Here is a 20,636-nt window from a genome sequence, read left to right on the forward strand (position 1 = left end):
AGTTCGCAATCCAGTTTTGCACCGCTTCTCTTGTCGCCGAGACCGTTAGACTTGGAAGGAACAAATTTACTAACACTATTCTATTTAGGGACGACCAGGTTCTCCTAGGAGATACTGAAAGCGCTTTGCAACAAACTGTGGTAAAAGTGAATAATGTTTTACAAACATATCGAACTGTTATATCTGTAAATAAAATAGAAGTAATACGCTGCAATGGAAACGATGTAAAGAACAAAAATAGTATAAACAATAACATATTAGAACAGACATATTCAGTTAAATATCTCGGGACATACATACCAATATGCTAAACTAGTTCATATATGGTTGAAAGTATACAGAAATATAACACTATAAGTGGTTGCATAAGGAGGAGAGGCAACACTAAGTCTGTAAACGTGGTGGCTAAGCCTGCTACTAGTAAGGTAGTGAAAACTGGATTGTAATAAAAGGAGAGGAACAAAGAACTGAAGCAGCTGGCCTTCTTGGACTAAATTAAGAGACAGAGTGCCAAGTGAAGACATAAGACAGCAACCAGACGCGAAGACAATGACAGAAGAGTTTAAGCACTACAAAAAAAAAGTATAACCACATCAAAAGAATGCCAAGCGTTCCAAGCGTTACATTTTAACCGAGCTGGTAGACAGGATGTAGAACGGCCAGTAAAGAGATGGAGGCGACGGTTCATTTATATTCCTTCGGTTTCGAAACGGGCCAACATCCACTCCTTGAAACAGAAGAAAGATGGTCTCATCTACTTAATAGCGCCGCTCTCACCAAAGTAGAATAAACATTTCCTGTAAATTTCATAATGTTCTTTCATACAGTTCTGCTGCTGCTCTAAAACTGTATGTTCTTTCTTGAAACCGAAAGAAATGTTCTCACTGTTAGATGACGTTCATTTGTTTTACGAAAGTTTTATGTTGTTCAGTGTCCAATGGATTTACCAAAGTTGTGAATTCCTGTATTCATTTTCTTTGCAGAATTGTCTGGTAATCTAAACAGCATGCCTGTCAATCATGTGCCGTTCACTCAAAATGGCTTTTCACTTGCTCTCAATACATCTGTACCGTCATCAACATGTGATCAAGTACTTTTAATACTAATAGACTGTTGTAATTAGTTTCAGTGTTCATGAACCTACACATGTAATTCGATATTATCGCTTGTGTAGTTGTCCAGTGGGCCTACAGGGTGAACCAGTACGCCTATAGAATTTCGAAATTTATTCAGGCATTTTTCTGTATATTTTGATGGAAGGGGCCGACAGAATCATGTGCTTCGTTGCAGAGTAACCCAAACCTACTATGAAAATGTATATATTTTCAATATATCCTAAACCACTGGACCGATTTTAACCAAATTTGGTACACACATCATACTCTGTCTGGAAAATATCGCCTACCTATCAAAGTGGTGAGGGTGAAAAGAAGGGGAGCTCATGACACGCGTATACCCAGACTTTCTTCATCCAGTGTTTGGGAATATCAGTACTTGGTGACCTGCAGTAAACTTTACACATAATTTCAAACCCATAAGAAAATTTCTTCGCTGAGAACCCCCACAAAAAGGTGAATGGAAAAGAGTATCGCTTACTCGTACATTTTCCCTGTTGTCGCTTGAGGCATGACGTTTAAATTTTTTACTTCTTTGCTACTAACGGTGTTCGCAACGCACTTTGCAGACATTATCCCCATATTCCGCTGAATGCAGGAACAAAATTGTATCAATGTATGGCACACAGTTCAGGAGAGACGTCTTAAACATTAACATGAGTGAAAATGAAACTGTATGAAATTCCCGAGATATACCGGTGAAACATGTCAACAAATACGTGTGAAATATGTTAAATACATATAAAATAAACACTGTAAGAATGGTACGACGCACCTCGGAGGTATACCCAAATGGGATGGAAATCTGTAGATGTGATGAACATTACAAACAGAGATTGTAATTTCACAAAAATTAGGTGAGTTATTCAAGAGAAAGGGCTTCACAAGTTGAGTTAGTCAATAACGCCTTGGCCCACCTCTGGCGCTGATGCAAGCAGTTATTCGGCTTGGCACTAATTGACAGAGTTCAAAAAATGTTCAAATGTGTGTGTGAAATCTTATGGGACTTAACTGCTAAGGTCATCAGTCCCTAAGCTTACACTCTACTTAATCTAAAGTATCCTAAGGACAAACACACGCACACCCATACCCGAGGGAGGACTCGAACCTCCGCCGGGACCAGCCGCACAGTCCATGACTGCAGCGCCCTAGACAGCCCGGGTAATTCCGCGCGGCATTGCAGAGTTGCTGGATGTCCTCCTGAGGGGTATCGTACGAAACAAATTCTGTCCAATCGGTGTGTTAGATCGTCAGAATCCCGAGCCGATTGGAGGGTCCTGCTCCTAGTGCTCCAAACGTTCTCAACGGGGGAGAGATCCAGTGACCACGCTGGTCGAGATAGGGTTTGGCAAGCACGAAGACGAGCAGTGGAAACTCTCGCCATGAGCGGGTGAGCATTATCTTGCTGAAGTGTATACCGAGGATGGCGTGCCATCAAGGGCAACAAACAAGGGGCAAATTATCGTCGGCGTACCGCTGTGGTGCGAGGGTGCCGCGGATAAAAACCAAATTCCTCCTACTATGAAAAGAAATGGCAGTCAAGACAATCACTCCTGGTTGTCGGGCCATGTGGTGGATGACAGTCACATGGTACCCAACCGCTGTACAGGCGATCTCCTGATATGTCTTCACTGGTCATTTGAGCTCAGTTCGAAGCAGAACTCACCACTGAAGACAACTGTAATCCACTCAATGAGATTCCAGCGGTGGGTTGTTGTTGTTTTTGGGGGAAGAGACCAAACTGCGAGGTCATCGGTCTCATCGGATTAGAGAAGGATGGGGAAGGAAGTCGGCCGTGCCCTTTCAAAGGTACCATCCCGGCATTTGCCTGGAGCGATTTAGGGAAATCACGGAAAACCTAAATCAGGATGGCCGGACGCGGGATTGAACCGTCGTCCTCCCGAATGCGAGTCCAGTGCCAGCGGTGGGATACGAACATGATTGTCGCTCACAATACGTCCCGACAACCAGGAGTGATGGTCTGGGATGCCGTTTCTTTTCTTAGTAGGACCCCTTTGTTTTATATATGGATATGGTGTCTGTTCTTTGTATATAGTTCTGGCAATACCGGCCATGACTTTCCTCTTCTTTGCGGATGCACACATATTTACCCGAACTCTCACGCGACTTGATAAGAATGTCTTCCACAAGTAAAGAGAGTGTTGGGTAGGGACACTACGAATGTAGTGTGTGGACATATAAGGTGAGAAGTGGGTCTCGCGGGAGGCGTGCGCGAGATAGTCCCTGCAGTCGCACTATCCTCTGTACCCTTCGTGGCTCAGATGGACAGAGCGTTTGCCATGTAAGCAGGAGATCCCGGGTTCGATTCCCGGTCGGGGCACACATTTTCACCCGTCCCCGTTGATATAAATCAACTCCCGTCAGCAGCTGAAGGTATTAATATATAATTCCCCCTTGTTTTCATCTGCGGCACGCATACAGCACAGAGATAAGTCGACGATAATCTACGCCTCGTTTTGTTGCCCTTCATGGCACGCCACACTGGGCTTACAATTCAGCAAGATAATGCCTGCCCACCCACGGCGAGCGTTTTTATTGCTTATCTTCGTGCTTGCCAAAGCCTACCTTGGCCAGCAAGGTCATCAGATCTCTACCCAAATGAACGTTTGCAGCATTATGGGCAGGGACGTGGACAGAATTTGGCACGAAATCTCTCATGAGGACATTCAACAACATTATCAGTAAACGCCTAGCTGAATAACTACTTGCATAATGGTCAGAGGCGGACCAACACGGTATTGACTTGCTCAGTTTGTGAAGCTGTTCCTCTTTAGTAAATGATACAGTTTTTCTGAAATTATAATCATTTGTTTGCCTGTGCATCTAAGAGGGGCATTTGAAAAGTCCGTGCAAAAATAAAAACTACTTACGTGTTTGGGGTAAACCTTTTTCATTTTTCGACATAGTCTGCTTTTAGACTTATACACTTCGTCTAATGCTGTTCTAATTTGTTGATCTCTTCCGAATAATAGAAATTCTCCAAGTCTGCAAAATAGCTATTAGTTGCTGCAATCACCTCCTCATTTGAATAAAATCTCTGTCCCGCCAGCCATTTCTTCAAATTCGGAAACAAACAGAAGTCGAAGGGAGCCAAGTCTGGAGAACAGGGGGGGATGTGAAACGAGTTAGAATCCTATTTCCATTAATTTTGCGACCACAACTGCTGAGGTGTGTGCTGGTGCGTTGTCGTGATGGAGAAGGACATTTTTGCAGTCCAATCGCCGGCGTTTTCCTTGCAGCTCAGTTTTCAAACGGTCCAATAACGATGAATAATATGCATCTGTAATAGTTTTACCAGTTTCCAAATAGTCGCTGCGAATCCCAAAAGACAGTCGCCATAACCTTTCCGGCCGAAGGAATGGTCTTCGCCTTTTTGGTGCAGATTCTTTCTTGGTAACCCTTTGTTTAGATTGTTCTTTGGTCTCAGGAGTATAGTAATGTATCCATGTTTCATCCACAGTGACGAAACGACGCTTAAAGTCCTGCGGATTCTTCCTGAACAGCTGCAAACCATCCTTGCAACACTTCAGACGATTCCGTTTTTGGTCAAGCTTGAGCAATCGCGGAACCCATCTTGCGGATAGCTTTCTCATGTCCAAGTGTTTATGCAAAATATTACGTACACGTTCATTCGAGATGCCCACAGCACTAGCAATCTCACGCTCCTTAACTCTTGTGTTCGAAAATTTTGGAACCACTTACTGTTCCAATCGAAGGTGCAGAGTCACCATAATGTTTATCCAGCTTCTCTTTAGTCTCCTGAGGCGTTTTGCCCTCCATAAAGTAATGTTTAATCACCACACGAAATTCTTTTTCGTTCATTTTTTTGACAATCACTCGACTTCCTTGATTCACACGAACGCCAAGCACAACATGGCTGAAACTTGGTGTGCGTTCTTTCCATAGAGTAAATATCTCTTGAGTGAGCATTGCGTTCTGCACATGTTGTTAACATTAAACCATAATTGTCACGTATTCTCGGGACTTCGCTGTGCGTGTGTGCTTTCCGCAGCGTTTGAAGTTTATAATAACAAGAGTTTTAGTTGTGCCTCACCGTTTGTTGATAGCGTAATAGCGATGGTGAATTACTGTTGTTGCTACAGATGCAAAGAAAAATATGTGAAATGGGGGATAGTAACTTTTCATGGGTACATACCATGTAACTCTAATTATAGTTATCATATTAGTAAGAGACACTGTATATGTTAAAATTTCGAGACGCATTATAATTAAGGCTCGGTTCTGTAGACCCATTTTTCTACGATTTTATGACTATATAACAGATATTTCGGCTCGTACAAAATCTTACAAACAATCGCTTCCTCTCGTAAATTTGCTAGTGGAACAGGAAAGGAAATGGTTAGTTGTTTCAGCAAATACTATCCTCCATGCATTTATCAGCGACTTGTCGATTATGTATATAGATTACACAGTCTACTATTTATTTAATAAACTGGGAGCAAGTACGTAAAATGCGTTAAATAAATACTTCAAAGTGTCACCAATAAGAAAAATTGTGCTTTAGGTCGCAAAACGAGAAAATAAATACGCAGGAATAGCAGGAAAAAAAGGACGAATTATCAGGGATATAAACGCTAACGTGTGGCAAATTCGGTGTTTTTCGGACACTTGCAAAAGTACTAGCGTATTGTCAAGTCATTTTGCAAGACTATTAGTGCAAAACTGTACGTCAGGCTCTGTAATACTATAAAGTGCCGTATCATACCGTAAACTGCCAAAAATCGAGTCCATCTGAACTGTGACACCTATCGCAAAGAAGCAGAAAGCAATATCACTTGCCATTAAAAGTTACGTAGCTGGTTTATTCCCGGTATCAAATGGATACTGTTAAAATGTCTGCGCAACATATATAAATAATCCACGAGACGTACGAAAAGAATCCGTCTGTACTAGGGATGTAGTGACATTCTGAGTATACAGGGCGTTATACGGACAAACACACGACGTCCCGAGAACACGTGACCAGGCCGGCAATGTATGCTGACAACACAAAATCTGTTCTGCGCATGTGAATGCTCACTCCAGAGATATTTACTCTATGGTTCTTTCCAAAGATGCTACTAACTAAACATGACCTCGATACGCGCCGGTGGTGCCATCTTTCGGACTTTGCACGGACTTTTCAAACGCCCCTCGTACATCACAGCTATCCATTCCCGTTTCATTTGGATAAATTCTTCGTGATGAGTTTTCTTGTTTTGTTTTTTTCTTTGACTTAGAATGTGTACCAGTGAAGTCTGGGTTCACCCTATATTCTTAACCGCTGAACCTACAAGATGCTTTCTGGGTGGAGCCCAAAAAAGCTGAAGGAATTCTGAGTCTGGATGGCGCCGAGCCTGTCCGCTCCCCCAGCACGCAGCTGCCGTGCGGTACTCACCCAGAGCGAGCAGGGCGATGAGCTTGAGCAGGTGCTTCTGCGTGTCTGGGTGCAGGTCCGCGATGCCGAGAGGCGCCAGCGGCTGCACCACGTACTCGGCGAACGTGAGGATGACGACGGCCACCTCGGCGGGCCGCAGGATGGCCACGTAGATCCAGGCGCACAGGAAGCTGGGCACCGGGCCCCAGAAGCGGTGCAGCGGGCCGTACGCCTCCAGCAGGTAGGCGTACTCCGCGCCCGACCGAGGCACCACCGTCCCCAGCTCCGCGAACCCCAGCGCGCCTGCGCACACCGAAACACGAACATACACCTGGCGCCGGCTACCGAGCATCGGCAGTGATGGCCCCGTGGCCTGTGTTCCGCGCTACCACGAAACCAGAAGTGACGGGCCTTTTCTGCTTCAGAGTTGACTGCTATGAGAAACAGTTAACCTCTTCAGGTCCAGCGCGTCGGATACGATACGTCGAAGTGGTAACTTCATTGAGTAAAAGAGTGTTCATTCCACAAAAGCGTGTAATCGGAATAATTGCTGGAGCTCATCCAAGATCATCCTGCAAACACTTATTTAAAGAGCTAGAGATCTTCACTGTAGCCTCACAATATATACAGGGTGTTACAAAAAGGTACGGCCAAACTTTCAGGAAACATTCCTCACACACAAATAAAGAAAAGATGTTATGTGGACATGTATCCGGAAACGCTTAATTTCCATGTTAGAGCTCATTTTAGCTTCGTCAGTATGTACTGTACTTCCTCGATTCACCGCCAGTTGGCCCGGTTGAAGGAAGGTAATGTTGACTTCGGTGCTTGTGTTGACATGCGACTCATTGCTCTACAGTACTAGCATCAAGCACATAAGTACGTAGCATCAACAGGTTAGTGTTCATCACGAACGTGGTTTTGCAGTCAGTGCAATGTTTACAAATGCGGAGTTGGCAGATGCCCATTTGATGTATGGATTAGCACGGGGCAATAGCCGTGGCGCGGTACGTTTGTATCGAGACAGATTTCCAGAACGAAGGTGTCCCGACAGGAAGACGTTCGGAGCAATTGATCGCCGTCTTAGGGAGCACGGAACATTTCAGCCTATGACTCGCGACTGGGGAAGACCTAGAACGACGAGGACACCTGCAATTGACGAGGCAATTCTTCGTGCAGTTGACGATAACCCTAATGTCAGCGTCAGGGAAGTTGCCGCTGTACAAGGTAACGTTGACCACGTCACTGTATGGAGAATGCTACGGGAGAACCAGTTGTTTCCGTACCATGTACAGCGTGTGCAGGCACTATCAGCAGCTGATTGGCCTCCACGGGTACACTTCTGCGAATGGTTCATCCAACAATGTGTCAATCCTCATTTCAGTGCAAATGTTCTCTTTACGGATGAGGCTTCATTCCAACGTGATCAAATTGTAAATTTTCGCAATCAACATGTGTGGGCTGACGAGAATCCGCACGCAAATGTGCAATCACGTCGTCAACACAGATTTTCTGTGAACGTCTGGGCAGGCATTGTTGGCGATGTCTTGATTGGGCCCCATGTTCTTCCACCTACGCTCAATGGAGGACGTTATCATGATTTCATACGGGATTCTCTACCTGTGCTGCTAGAACATGTGCCTTTACAAGTACAACACAACATGTGGTTCATGCATGATGGAGCTCCTGAACATTTCAGTCGAAGTGTTCGTACGCTTCTCAACAACAGATTCGGTGACCGATGGATTGGTAGAGGCGGACCAATTCCATGGCCTCCATGCTCTTCTGACCTCAATCCTCTTGACTTTCATTTATGGGGGCATTTGAAAGCTCTTGTCTACGCAACCCCGGTACCAAATGTAGAGACTCTTCGTGCTCGTATTGTGGACGGCTGTGATACAATACGCCATTCTCCAGGGCTGCATCAGGGCATCAGGGATTCCATGCGACGGAGGGTGGATGTATGTATCCTCGCTAACGGAGGACATTTTGAACATTTCCTGTAACAAAGTGTTTGAAGTCACGCTGGTACGTTCTGTTGCTGTGTGTTTCCATTCCGTATTTAATGTGATTTGAAGAGAAGTAATAAAATGAGCTCTAACATGGAAAGTAAGGGTTTCTGGACACATGTCCACATAACATATTTTCTTTCTTTGTGTGTGAGGAATGTTTCCTGAAAGTTTGGCCGTACCTTTTTGTAACACCCTGTATATTCACTTATGAAATTTGCTATTAACAATCCGAACGAATTCAAAAGTAATAGCAGTGTACATGGCTACAACACTAGGAGAAAGGATGATCTTCACTACTCAAAGTTAAATCTAACTTTGGCTCAGAAGGGGGTAAATTATGCTGCTACAAAAGTCTTTGGCCACTTACCTAATAGTATCAAAAATCTGACAGATAGCCATATAGCATTTAAAAGGAAATTAAAAGAATTTCTTAATGGCAACTCCTCCTACTCATTAGATGAATTTTTAGATATAGTAAGTGGGTAATTTCCCCAACCCCCACAAAAAAAATTAAAAATATCAAGTGTCATGTAATATTTTGGGGGTATAGACATCTTTTATTAACCTGACACGTTCCACATCATTACGAAGTGTCGTATTCATGATCTATGGAACAAGTACTAATCTAATCTGATCTTTCTGCGTACAGAACCCTTGTAACGCCTTACATACACGTGCCAATAAGTTGCTCACCTGCCGCTAGGTGTCTCGACCTACCAAATAAAGTTTCAGTGCTCTGAGTGGTCAGTTATCGAAGTAAGCTGTTTACCTAAAAACCAGAGTGGAAGAACGGCAAAATGATGTTCATTTCATTAATTAACATTCTTCGTTTATTCATATCCTAACTACCTTGAACAGAACTTATTTTACTGTCAGCAGACTTGTACCAATAAGATGGCACTTTCCAATACTTTGGCACAGTAGGCTAATATTTAGTAACAATGTCTGCTGATCTGTAAATATTCAGCAGTAATTTGTTATAAGTTTTGGCACATTTGGACACTGTTGAATGATGTATGAAATAGCTATAATAATAACAATAAATAAGAGTAATAAAGAATAATGACTTGATTGAAGGTAAAGTAAGAAACTTTTTCTTAGTGCCAGATGATGAGATATGTCATGAGCTGGGGAAGCCATTCGGCTTTGATGCAAATCTGTCAGAACGTGGTGAAAGGTCAAGCGATGTTGAGGGTGATGAGGCTTCTGTCTAACCTGCTGACACAGAATCGGTAATTTTCTCGTCTGATGACGACTCAGACGTGATGATCCACAATTACTTCTGCCACGACGACGAAGTAATCCACCTTGAATTCATATAGATGTGTTTGAGTTCTCCCCAACTGCTCCAGCTTTTGCATACTTCATACACAAAAGCAGGGATTTTAAACCGATCCCATATGTACAAACCAGATGGCTGATAGGTTCTGACAAGTTACTAAACAACAGCTCAAGAAATAAAGGTTTTGTTTGAAATATCTGTTAAGATGACACATCTTAGCTATCCTAGAGTGCACAAAAATTTCTTGCATAAAAACTATTTTTTCATGTACCGTCATGTAATAAAATGATTTCTTTGTCTTGGTTTCCTCTTTATGACAAGTTTGCAAAATATAAAATCAGTATATTACCAAACTCCATTTTCACAATTTGTCTGCCTTGAATGCCAATGTGCCGCACATGATACATCGTTTTTCTCGAAAATTAGCCAACAATTTTTGAAAACAATTTAATTTTCTTACAAAAAATGGTTCAAATGGCTCTGAGCACTATGGGACTTAACTTCTGAGATCATCAGTCCCCTAGATTTAGGACTACTTAAACCAAACTAGCCTAAGGACATCACACACATCCATGCCCGAGGCAGAATTCGAACCTGCGACCGTAGCAGTCACGCGGTTCCAAACTGAACCGCCTAGAACCGCTCGGCCACACCGGCCGGTATTTTCTTACATTTGTCGTTCAAGTGACTGAATGTAATACACTACTGGCCATTAAAATTGCTGCACCACGAAGATGACATGCTACAGAAGCGAAATTTAACCGACAGGGAGAAGATGCTCTGATATGCAAATGATTAGCTTTTCAGAACATTCACACAAGGTTGGAACCTCTGGCGACACCTACAACGTGCTGACAAGAGGAAAGTTTCCAACCGACTTCTCATACGCAAACAGCAGTTGAACGGCGTTGCCTGGTGAAACGTTGTTGTGATGCCTCGTGTAAGGAGGAGAAATGCGTACGTACCATCACGTTTCCGACGTTGATAAAGGTCGGATTGGAGCCTATCGCGATTGCGGTTTATCGTATCGCGACATTGCTGCTCGCGTTGGTCGAGATCCAATGACTGTTAGCAGAATATGGAATCGGTGGGTTCAGGAGGGTAATACGGAACGCCGTGCTGGATCCCAACGGCCTCGTATCACTAGCAGTCGAGATGACAGGCATCTTATCCGCATGGCTGTAACGGATCGTGTAGCCACGTCTCGATCCCTGAGTCAACAGATGGGGACGTCTGCAAGATAACAACCATCTGCACGAACACTTCGACGTTTGCAGCAGCATGGACTATCAGCTCGGTGACCGTGGCTGCGGTTACCCTCGACGCTGCATCACAGACAAGCGCGCCTGCGATGGTGTACTTAACGACGAACCTGGGTGCACGAATGGCAAAACGTCATTTTTTCAGATGAATCCAGGTTCTGTTTGCAGCATCAATATGGTCGCATCCGTGTTTGGCGACATCGCGGTGAACGCACATCGGAAGCGTGTATTCGTCATCGCCATACTGGCGTATCACCTGGCGTGATAGTATGGGGTGCCATTGGTTACACGTCTCAGTCACCTCTTGTTCGCATTGACGTCACTTTGAACAATGGACGTTACATTTCAGATGTGTTACGACCCGTAGCTCAACCCTTCATTCGATCCCTGCGAAACCCTACATTTCAGCAGGATAATGCACGACTGCATGTTGCAGGTCCTATACGGGCCGCTCTGGATACAGAAAATGTTAGACTGCTGCCCTGGCCAGCACATTCTCCGGATCTCTCACCAATTGAAAACGCCTGGTCAATGGTGGCCGAGCAACTGGCTCGTCACAATACGCCAGTCAGTACTCTTGATGAACTGTGGTATCGTGTTGAAGCTGCATGGGCAGCTGTACCTGTACACGCCATCCGAGCTCTGTTTGAGTCAATGCCCAGGCGTATCAAGGCCATTATTACGGCCAGAGGTGGTTGTTCTGGGTACTGATTTCTCAGGATCTATGCAGCCAAATTGCGTGAAAATGTAATCACATGTCAGTTCTAATATAATATATTTGTCCAATGAATACCCGTTTATCATCTGCATTTCTTCTTGGTGTACAATTTTAATGGCCAGTAGTGTACTTTCACCCGAATGCTTGCGCTGGCGCATGTGGCTGTGTAAATACTTTTTTTAAGTCTTCAGTTGCTGCGTCCAGTTTACTAAGGAATTCATCGACGTTGGGAAATTCTCTGTTTTTGATCCAGCACCTTGAGAAGTATGCGGTTTACATTTGCGAGCTCTACAAGCTGTAAGTGGTGGGCATTAGGCGATTTATGAATAAATCAGAAGGAACCCTACGACCGTGGCGAGCAAACGTGAGAGGCAGGAGCGGAGTACTCACCTACGAGGGAGATGCCGCCGCACACGGCCCACACGACGAGGCACAGCCCCACAGAGCCAGACCGCTCCAGCGCGCTCGTCGGCGACACGAAGATCCCGGAACCTGCGGCACACCAGCCACGGCTATCAACACACACACACACACACACACACACACACACACACACACACACACACACACTACTGCAGACTGACATGATTCGTAGAATTATCGAACATATTTTATGCTCACATATTTGTAGAGCGATAATCACCTTTACAAAAATCAACATGGACTCCGCAAACAGAAATCTTGCGAAACTCAGGTCACCCTGTTCCGCCACGAGATCGATGGCACCGCAGACAACGCCGCTCAGGTTGATGCCGTGTTCCTTGACCTCGGCAAGGCATTTGACACCGTCGTGGATTGTCGTTTAGTGAAAAAATACGAACTTACCGAGTATCGGAGCAGATTTTTCCCCTGGATGCAAGACTTCCTTTCGGATATAACTCAACATGTCACTCTTTATGGAACAAAATCGATATATGTCAAGGTAACTTCCGGAGTACCTCAGAGATGTGTGACAAGACCGTTACTGTTGTGTATACAGATGATCTAGTAGACACAATTGGAAGCTCTTTAAGAGGAGTAGGACGTCAAACGGGCCGACTTCGGGAAGGAGAGGCACCACAGGACATTTTAATTCGCACTGTCTGTACTATTACAAATAAATTCATCAAACTTTGTCATCATGACCAGGAATGATCCAGGATTCACACTCATAGCAGAGAAGTTCAAAAACACGAAAAAATAACATTTTTTAAATGTGAAATTTTATGATTTCTTTCACTTACTGTCTTGCATTTGTTGCTATAGGTACACTTTTCTTCATAAGTAAGAGAGATTCTTCGATGAATGTTGGACGGCTTACAAACCATACTTACAGGTGTATGAAACTCTAGAGTTTATTTAATCTATGGAAAAATGAATGGGCTGTCACGTTTTAAACTTCGTGTTTAGAGAAAACTCGAATTTTATAGTTAATTATCTCAATTTTTACCACAGTTTTTAACGGATTTGGGAAATTCTAGAGTTTCATACACCTGTAAGTATGGTTTGTATGCTGTGCAAAATTCATCGAAGAATCTCTCTTACTTCTGAAGAAAAGTGTACCTACAGCAACAAATGCAGCTAATACTAAGTGAAAAAATGATGAAATTTCACATGTAAAAAAAAATTATTTTGTTGTGTTTTTGAACTTCCTCTGCTATGAGTCTAAATTCTGAATCCTTCCTGGTCATGGTGACAAAGTTTTATGAATTTATTTGTAAAAGTATAGACAGTGTAAATTAAAATGTCCTGTGGTGCCTCTCCTGCTCCAAGTCGGCCCGTTTCACGTCCTACCCCCCTTAAGACTGTTCTCAGATGAAACGGTTGTCTATAAGAAAGTGGCAACGGCAGAAGACGTATCGTCTTGCAGAATAACCTGCAGAGGATTGATGAAGTAAAAGAAAGAGTAGGAAAAGCAGATGCCAGACAGATTCATAGGAAGAATCTTAAGAAAATCTAACTCGTTCACAGGAAGTGGCTTACAAGGCGCTTGTTCTATTGGACAAGACTCCCGAGGTAGTCGCCGTTTGGCACTACACGGAATGCCCTTGCAGCTTACCGAATGCTATGGAGGCGGGTAAGTATTACTATCCTGATTCACTTTGATTAATTTATTTGACATATAAAAATAAACTCTACTGGTGGTGTAATTTACAAAAATGGTTCAAATGGCTCTGAGCACTATGGGACTTAACATCTGTGGTCATCAGTCCCCTAGAACTTAGAACTACTTAAACCTAACTAACCTAAGGACACCACACACATCCATGCCCGAGGCAGGATTCGAACCTGCGACTGCGTAATTTACGTCTTCCACTCTTGTGTCCTTGTAAAATCTCCTCACCTATTTCTTTCTTTCTTCGATGTAATCACTGCGTTGAAGGACATTTCTGTTCTCATAAATGGCTCTGAGCACTATGGGACTTAACATCTGAAGTCATCAGTCCCCTAGAACTTAGAACTACTTAAACCTAACTATCCTAAGGACATCACACACATCCATGCCCGAGGCAGGATTCGAACCTGCGACCGTAGCGGTCGCGCGGTTCCAGACTGAAGTGCCTAGAACCGCTCGGCCACACCGGCCGGCACATTTCTGTTCTATTTTTAAGTTTTTTGTGATGTCTGCTTCAATTGAAGCTTATTGGGGGAGATGCTGCAGGGAGAGTGCATCGAATGAATCTTGTTATTTCTCGAACAAAATAATATGTCCTGCTGTCTGGTATATAATGTAACGTATGCTAATTTCAGGACAGCCACTGCAATACGCAGAGGATAGCATTGCCTATAACACGCAACTTTTCCAGCCAGTATTAACACAGATTACATTCATTAAACCACTGAGACAGAGTTGAAGAGTTGTCTTCCTTGTTATTTAATCTCTACACGGTACAAGCAGTACACGAAACTAAAGACGAATTTGGAGAAGTAATTAAAAATCAGGGGGAAATAAAAATTTAAATATTTTCGGATGACATTTTAATGTCAGAGACAGCGAAGGACTTGCAGGACCCTGAGAATGGAATGCATGGTACCTTGAAAAGAGCTTATAAGATGAACACAGTACTATAACAAGGTAACCTAGGGAAGTCGGATTAAGTCAGACGATGCTGGTTAGGAAATGAGACAGTAAAAGTAATAGATGAGTTTTATGATTTGGACAGCGAAGCAACTGACGAAAACCGAGCGAGGTGGCGCAGTGGTTAGACACTGGACTCGCATTCGGGAGGACGACGGTTCAATCCCGCGTCCGGCCATCCTGATTTAGGTTTTCCGTGATTTCCCTAAATCGCTCCAGGCAAATGCCGGGATGGTTCCTTTCAAAGGGCACGGCCGACTTCCTTCCCCGTCCTTCCCTAATCCGATGAGACCGATGACCTCGCTGTCTGGTCTCCTTCCCCAAACCAACCAACCAACCAACCAACCAACTGACTGACGAAAATGGAGGTAGGGATGATAAGAAATGTGCACTTGCAGTAGCAAGAAGAGCTTTTCTGAAAATAGAGAAATGTGTGAACATGAAACAGAAATGTGTTATTAAGTCTCCAGAGATACTATGTCACCAACTAAAAACTACGTCTTGATAGTAGACATATATTAAGGCGAATGTGGAATGATAATATAACAGGATGGAAGAGAACAGAAGCTTTTGAAACGTGACGTTCCAAAAGAATGCTAAAGTTCTATCGGTCGACTGAGGACGAAAAAAATTATGGCACAGCTTGATTAATAGAAGGGATTGGATGACAAGACACTTTCTGAGTTAATTTGTAATGAAGGTCTACGAAATTGCGGAGGGAAATCAGGGGTTGAATTCAGCAAGGAGTTTCAAATGGATGTAGGTTGCAGCAGTCATTCGCAGATGATGAGGCTTGCACAGGATAGACTAGCGTCGACGGCTTCGTCAAATTAGTCTTCAGAGTGACGTCCACGACAACATCTCTTAAAATGCAAGTCGTAATGCAAGACAGCGGTGCTGTGTTAATAAGAATACGATGTAATGTTTCTTCAGGCATGCATGTATTCATGTCCGAATGAACATTACATTGTACTTCTTAGCCCTTTCAGATCTGAATTTTTTCTGGAGGAAAGAAAACTGATATTTATGTGGTAATACTCTTAGGTACTTTTTAATAATTTTAGATACAAGATACAAGCAAAAATATGTACCCATTTTCAAAACAAACTTTGTTCACTTGGCTTAATTTTATTGACTAAAACAAGTAATTACGAAATATTCTCTACCGTAATAAATAGTAAAATGATCATTCAGTAATTACCATGCATTTTGGCAATATTATGTTATACTGTGGAATACAGTGAACTAACCACATCCCTATATTCTGATGGTTACAAGCTGCTGCACACTGCTGCACTGACTTGCTGAAATTTTCGTGGTGATGCCCAACAGTTGCAGCAGCTGCACACGATGAAAATGTTGAACATTCAAACATGTGTTCCTCGGGTTTCCGCTAGGAAAAAATACTTCTGTTGCAGTTAAGACACAGTGAAAGTTAACCTACACAATTGTAGTCAGTGGGTCTGAAAGTTAGGAACACACGCACTGATATTTGGTATTTATTCGCCAGTACCAGGCCCTCGATTTTCAATAAATATGTCCTCCCTGGACGGGAATGTACGTAACGTACGAGTACAGCTTGTGCCATAATACATGGATGATATATGAAGGTTTGGGTCTGGCTTTGATTCGTGCACGGATAGCCGAATCACTTAGGGGACCACACCGTGGTTCAGGTCGAAAAAAATCGACTTACGGTTTTCATCATATTTCGATAGACTGGGGTTTTATTTAAGTACTCTGAAAAGGATTTTGCTGAAAAAAATTTTTTTCGAGCATTTAAAGAGCATTTTCCTACCACGTGTGTTTATGTACTACTTCCACTTTTCTGTCACCCACTTTTCTGCATATATTTTAGATCTTTATATCCCCTAAATAGCACGTTAGGGATTTTTTTCCACTCCCGAGTGTTTTGGATATCCTTGGAATGCAACGGTCGGTATTCTTTTGTTTCTGCTGTTTGTAAACAACACGCTTTCAAACACGCTGTTAGTTTTGTTCAAGTGTGATTGGGAGTCCTTGTTATATTTACGTTTGCAGTGCTTGTTTACATACGTACTCACCTGTTTCACAGCTATTTATATAGAAGCTCGCGGAAGTTAAGCCTATACCTAACGTCCTCTACTGATGATAAGCCATGTCATGTATTGTGTCCATCAGCAGAAAATTCGTGGTCCAAATACAATAGGGCTCAGGCAACTATAGAATCTTTCACTCACCAGCATTCTCTTCCTGCTGCTGTTACAACAGCTATTAAACCTATTTTCAGAGACTTGGCTCATACTGACCTTCTAAGGAAATGTCTGAATGGGCCGACACAGAACCCAAATGAATGTTTCAACAGCATAATTTGGAACCGCCTTCCTAAAACTGTACTTGTAGGCACGCATACAATGAAACTAGGAGTTCATGCTGCTGTTATTACATTCAATTGTGGTAATATTGGAGAGTGTCGGGTAGTGAAAGAGCTGGGAAATAATCCTGGTGAAAATATGATCACTGGGCTGCAACATTGCGATAAGATGAGGATGGCCGATGCAGACAGGTCTCCATCTAATATGGCCAAGAAAGCAAGACAAACATCCAGGAAGGCGAAAAGAAGCTGGAAGACCTGCTAGAGGCCAAAGAAGGGCCATCATATGCAGCAGGACCGTTTTAATTAACTGTAAGTAAAAACCTTCAAAGGTTTTTTCTTTAAAGTCAATTTCCTGCAAACTAAAATTTTCGGTGCATATACCCCATTATATCAGAAACTATCATAGATAGATGAATGAAATTTGCAGAGACTCTGCATAACACAAAAAGGCACCTCTGGTATTACATTCATTAATATCCCACATTAGGAAGTACACATTAAAATATTTTCTACAGAAAAAAAACTTAATATTTTTGTTAATAAATTTAAGAACGTATTTCCTAAAAACTATAAAATGGGTAAAGTAGATTTTAGTACAGTTGACTCTATTAGCATCATGTAACACACAGTAAAAATATTAAGGTTCTGCATGCCAGAAGTTAGGCTGGCTGGGGAGTGGGGGAGCACAGCGGCACCCACCGATCATGACGCCGACGATGAGGCTGACTGCGCTGAAGAGCCCCAGCTCTCGCCGCAGCCGCACGTCGCCGCTGCCGCTGCCTTTGCCGGCCACCTCCCCGCCTCCAACGTCTCCGGCGCCTCCCGCCTCATCTGTAACACACACACACGTCCCAGACATTCCACTTTAACAACGTACGTGCTTCGAATATTCTACTCGGCTCCCCGTAATGGAAAAGTGAGGAATGTTGCAACCGTTCGATAGCTGTACCATTCAACTCCGGTCACCCCTCTCACAATGGCAGATCTGGACAAAGCCATAGCGAAATGCAAGCTAAGGAAGGCCCCGGGCCTGGACGGGATTTTTGTTGAACAGATTAAACACTTTGGTCCCAACGTTAAACAATGGCTACTGAAACTGTTTAACAATTGCATGGAAACAGGTCAGATTCCCACAATCTGGAGGAAGGCTAAAGTTATTGCCATTTTAAAACCAGGCAAAAATGACCCCAGAAATTTCCGACCCGTATCACTTCTCTGCCATATCTTTAAAATCTTTGAAAGAATACTCCAGGATCGCCTCTCCAGTGCCATAGAACCCTACCTAATCCCCCAACAAGCAGGTTTCCGCCCAGGGAAAAGCGCTACATCTCAGGTAATTAACCTCACGCAGCTGATTGAAGACGGCTATGAGAACCGGAAAATAACCGGTGTCGCCTTTATAGACTTGACAGCCACATATGACACCGTCAACTTACGTCTGCTAATGAAGAAGCTGTATGCCATTACCAGGGACTTTAAATTCACATCCACAGTTAGAAGTCTGTTAAAGAACCGTAGGTTCTCTGTGGAATTCCAAGGGATGGATAGCAGGTGGCGGTCCCAGAAAAATGGTCTCCCTCAAGGCAGCGTACTGGCACCCTTACTTTTTAACATATACACCAACGATCAACCACTGCCAGCTGGTACGGAAAACTATATCTACGCCGATGACCGTGCTATGGTCGTACAGGGTGACTCCTTTGAGGATGTTGAGACAAAGCTCACGGATGCGCTAGACATGCTCTGCCAGTACCACGCCGACAATCAACTCAAGCCGAACCCTAGCAAAACACAAGTTTGCGCCTTCCATCTCCGTAACAAGCAGGCATCCCGTAAGCTGCGTGTCTTCTGGAAGGACACACTCCTCGAACACTGCGTTAACCCCAAGTACCTAGGAGTAACCCTAGACAGGGCTCTGACGTATAAACAGCACTGTATTAACACCAAAATGAAGGTGAGCGGCAGAAATAATATTCTTCGGAAAATAACGAACTCCTCCTGGGGCGCAAAGCCAGAGGTAGTGAGGACCACAGCACTAGCAGTTTGCTTCCCAGCAGGCGAATATGCAAGCAGTGTCTGGTACAACTCTACCCACGCTAAACAGGTCGACATTGCTCTGAACGAGACCTGCAGGCTCGTCACTGGATGTCTGAAACCGACGCCAACAGACAAGCTCTACCATCTTGCTGGGATTGCACCTCCTGCAGTGCGAAGAGAAGCGGCAGCCTATAGTGAAAGAGCGAGGGCTGAGATGGCAGAGAGCCACCCCCTCCACAAAACTCAGCCAGCCACCAAACGCTTGAAATCTAGACGCAGTTTTCTCAGAGCAACCGAAGATTTTAGCGACCAACCTGGATCTAGGGTGGAGACATGGAAGCGGTCGGGAGAAGGGCACTGGATGGAACCAAAGGAAGAATTGGCACCAGGTTACGATGAGGATTGGGTGGTCTGGAGATCACTAAACAGGCTACGCACCAACACTGCACGGTCAAGAGATAACCTTCTGAAGTGGGGATATTCTACTACATCTAATCTCTGCGACTGTGGAGAGGTGCAGACGACCCAGCACATGTATAACTGCCCTGAATGTCCTTCACACTGCACTTTAGAGGATCTGATGTTGGCGACCCCAAATGCTGTCGACGTAGCCCGCTTATGGGCCAAATGCCTATAACATTTTGTTTCTGTGCACACATATTTGTATATATATTTTATATATATTTTCATATGCCTGTAATTAATTTTTTTCTGTGTGCTATTCATTTTTTTTATATTCCTGTATCCATAGTGCTTCTGACACGAATAAAAAAAAATAGCTGCAGCCCTGTTAAAAGAGTGGCATAGCAAGCAATATTAGTGGTCCAGAATGAGATTTCACTATGCAGCGGAGTGTGCGCTGATATGAAACTTCCTGGCAGATTAAAACTGTGTGCCGGACCGAGACTCGAACTCGGGACCTTTGCCTTTAGCGGGCAAGTGCTCTACCAACTGAGCTACCCAAGCACGACTCACGCCCCATCCTCACAGCTTTACATCTGCCAGTACCTCGTCTCCTAGTTTCCAAACTTTACAGAAGATCTCCTGAGAACCTTGCAGAGCCAGCACTCCTTTCTTTCAGGAGTGCTAGTTCTGCAAGGTTCGCTTCTGTAAATTTTGGAAAGTAGGCCACGGGTTACTGACAGAAGTAAAGCTGTGAGGATGGGGTGTGAGTCATACTTGGGTAGCTCAGTTGGTAGAGCACCTGCTCGCTAATGGCAAAGGTCCCGAGTTCGAGTCTCGGTCTGGCACACAGTTTTAATCTGCCAGGAAGTTTCAATATTAGTGGTGCTCAAAAGCAGCTTAAGTCCGTAAAACCCAGTGACGTCCAGCGCCAAATGGAATCCTTGTCAAGTTCTGTAGAGTGTATGTGGATGATTGAATCCCAGTACTGACTGT

General features: G+C 43.8%; 1 protein-coding gene across 2 annotated transcripts in view; it reads right to left on the minus strand.

The window, feature by feature from the left end:
* The window catches only part of LOC126481506 (b(0,+)-type amino acid transporter 1-like), a 438,794-nt gene that overhangs the window by 124,433 nt on the left and 293,725 nt on the right, over window positions 1–20,636 (minus strand). For both annotated transcript variants that reach the window (XM_050105301.1, XM_050105302.1), the window contains 3 exons: window positions 17,901–18,032; window positions 12,178–12,279; window positions 6,535–6,816 (listed from right to left, as the gene is read on the minus strand). In XM_050105301.1, coding sequence (XP_049961258.1) covers window positions 6,535–6,816; window positions 12,178–12,279; window positions 17,901–18,032 — 516 coding nt within the window. The remainder of the gene's footprint in view (window positions 1–6,534; window positions 6,817–12,177; window positions 12,280–17,900; window positions 18,033–20,636) is intronic.

This window comes from Schistocerca serialis, chromosome 5 (assembly GCF_023864345.2).
Source record: "Schistocerca serialis cubense isolate TAMUIC-IGC-003099 chromosome 5, iqSchSeri2.2, whole genome shotgun sequence".
Lineage (NCBI taxonomy): Eukaryota > Metazoa > Arthropoda > Insecta > Orthoptera > Acrididae > Schistocerca > Schistocerca serialis.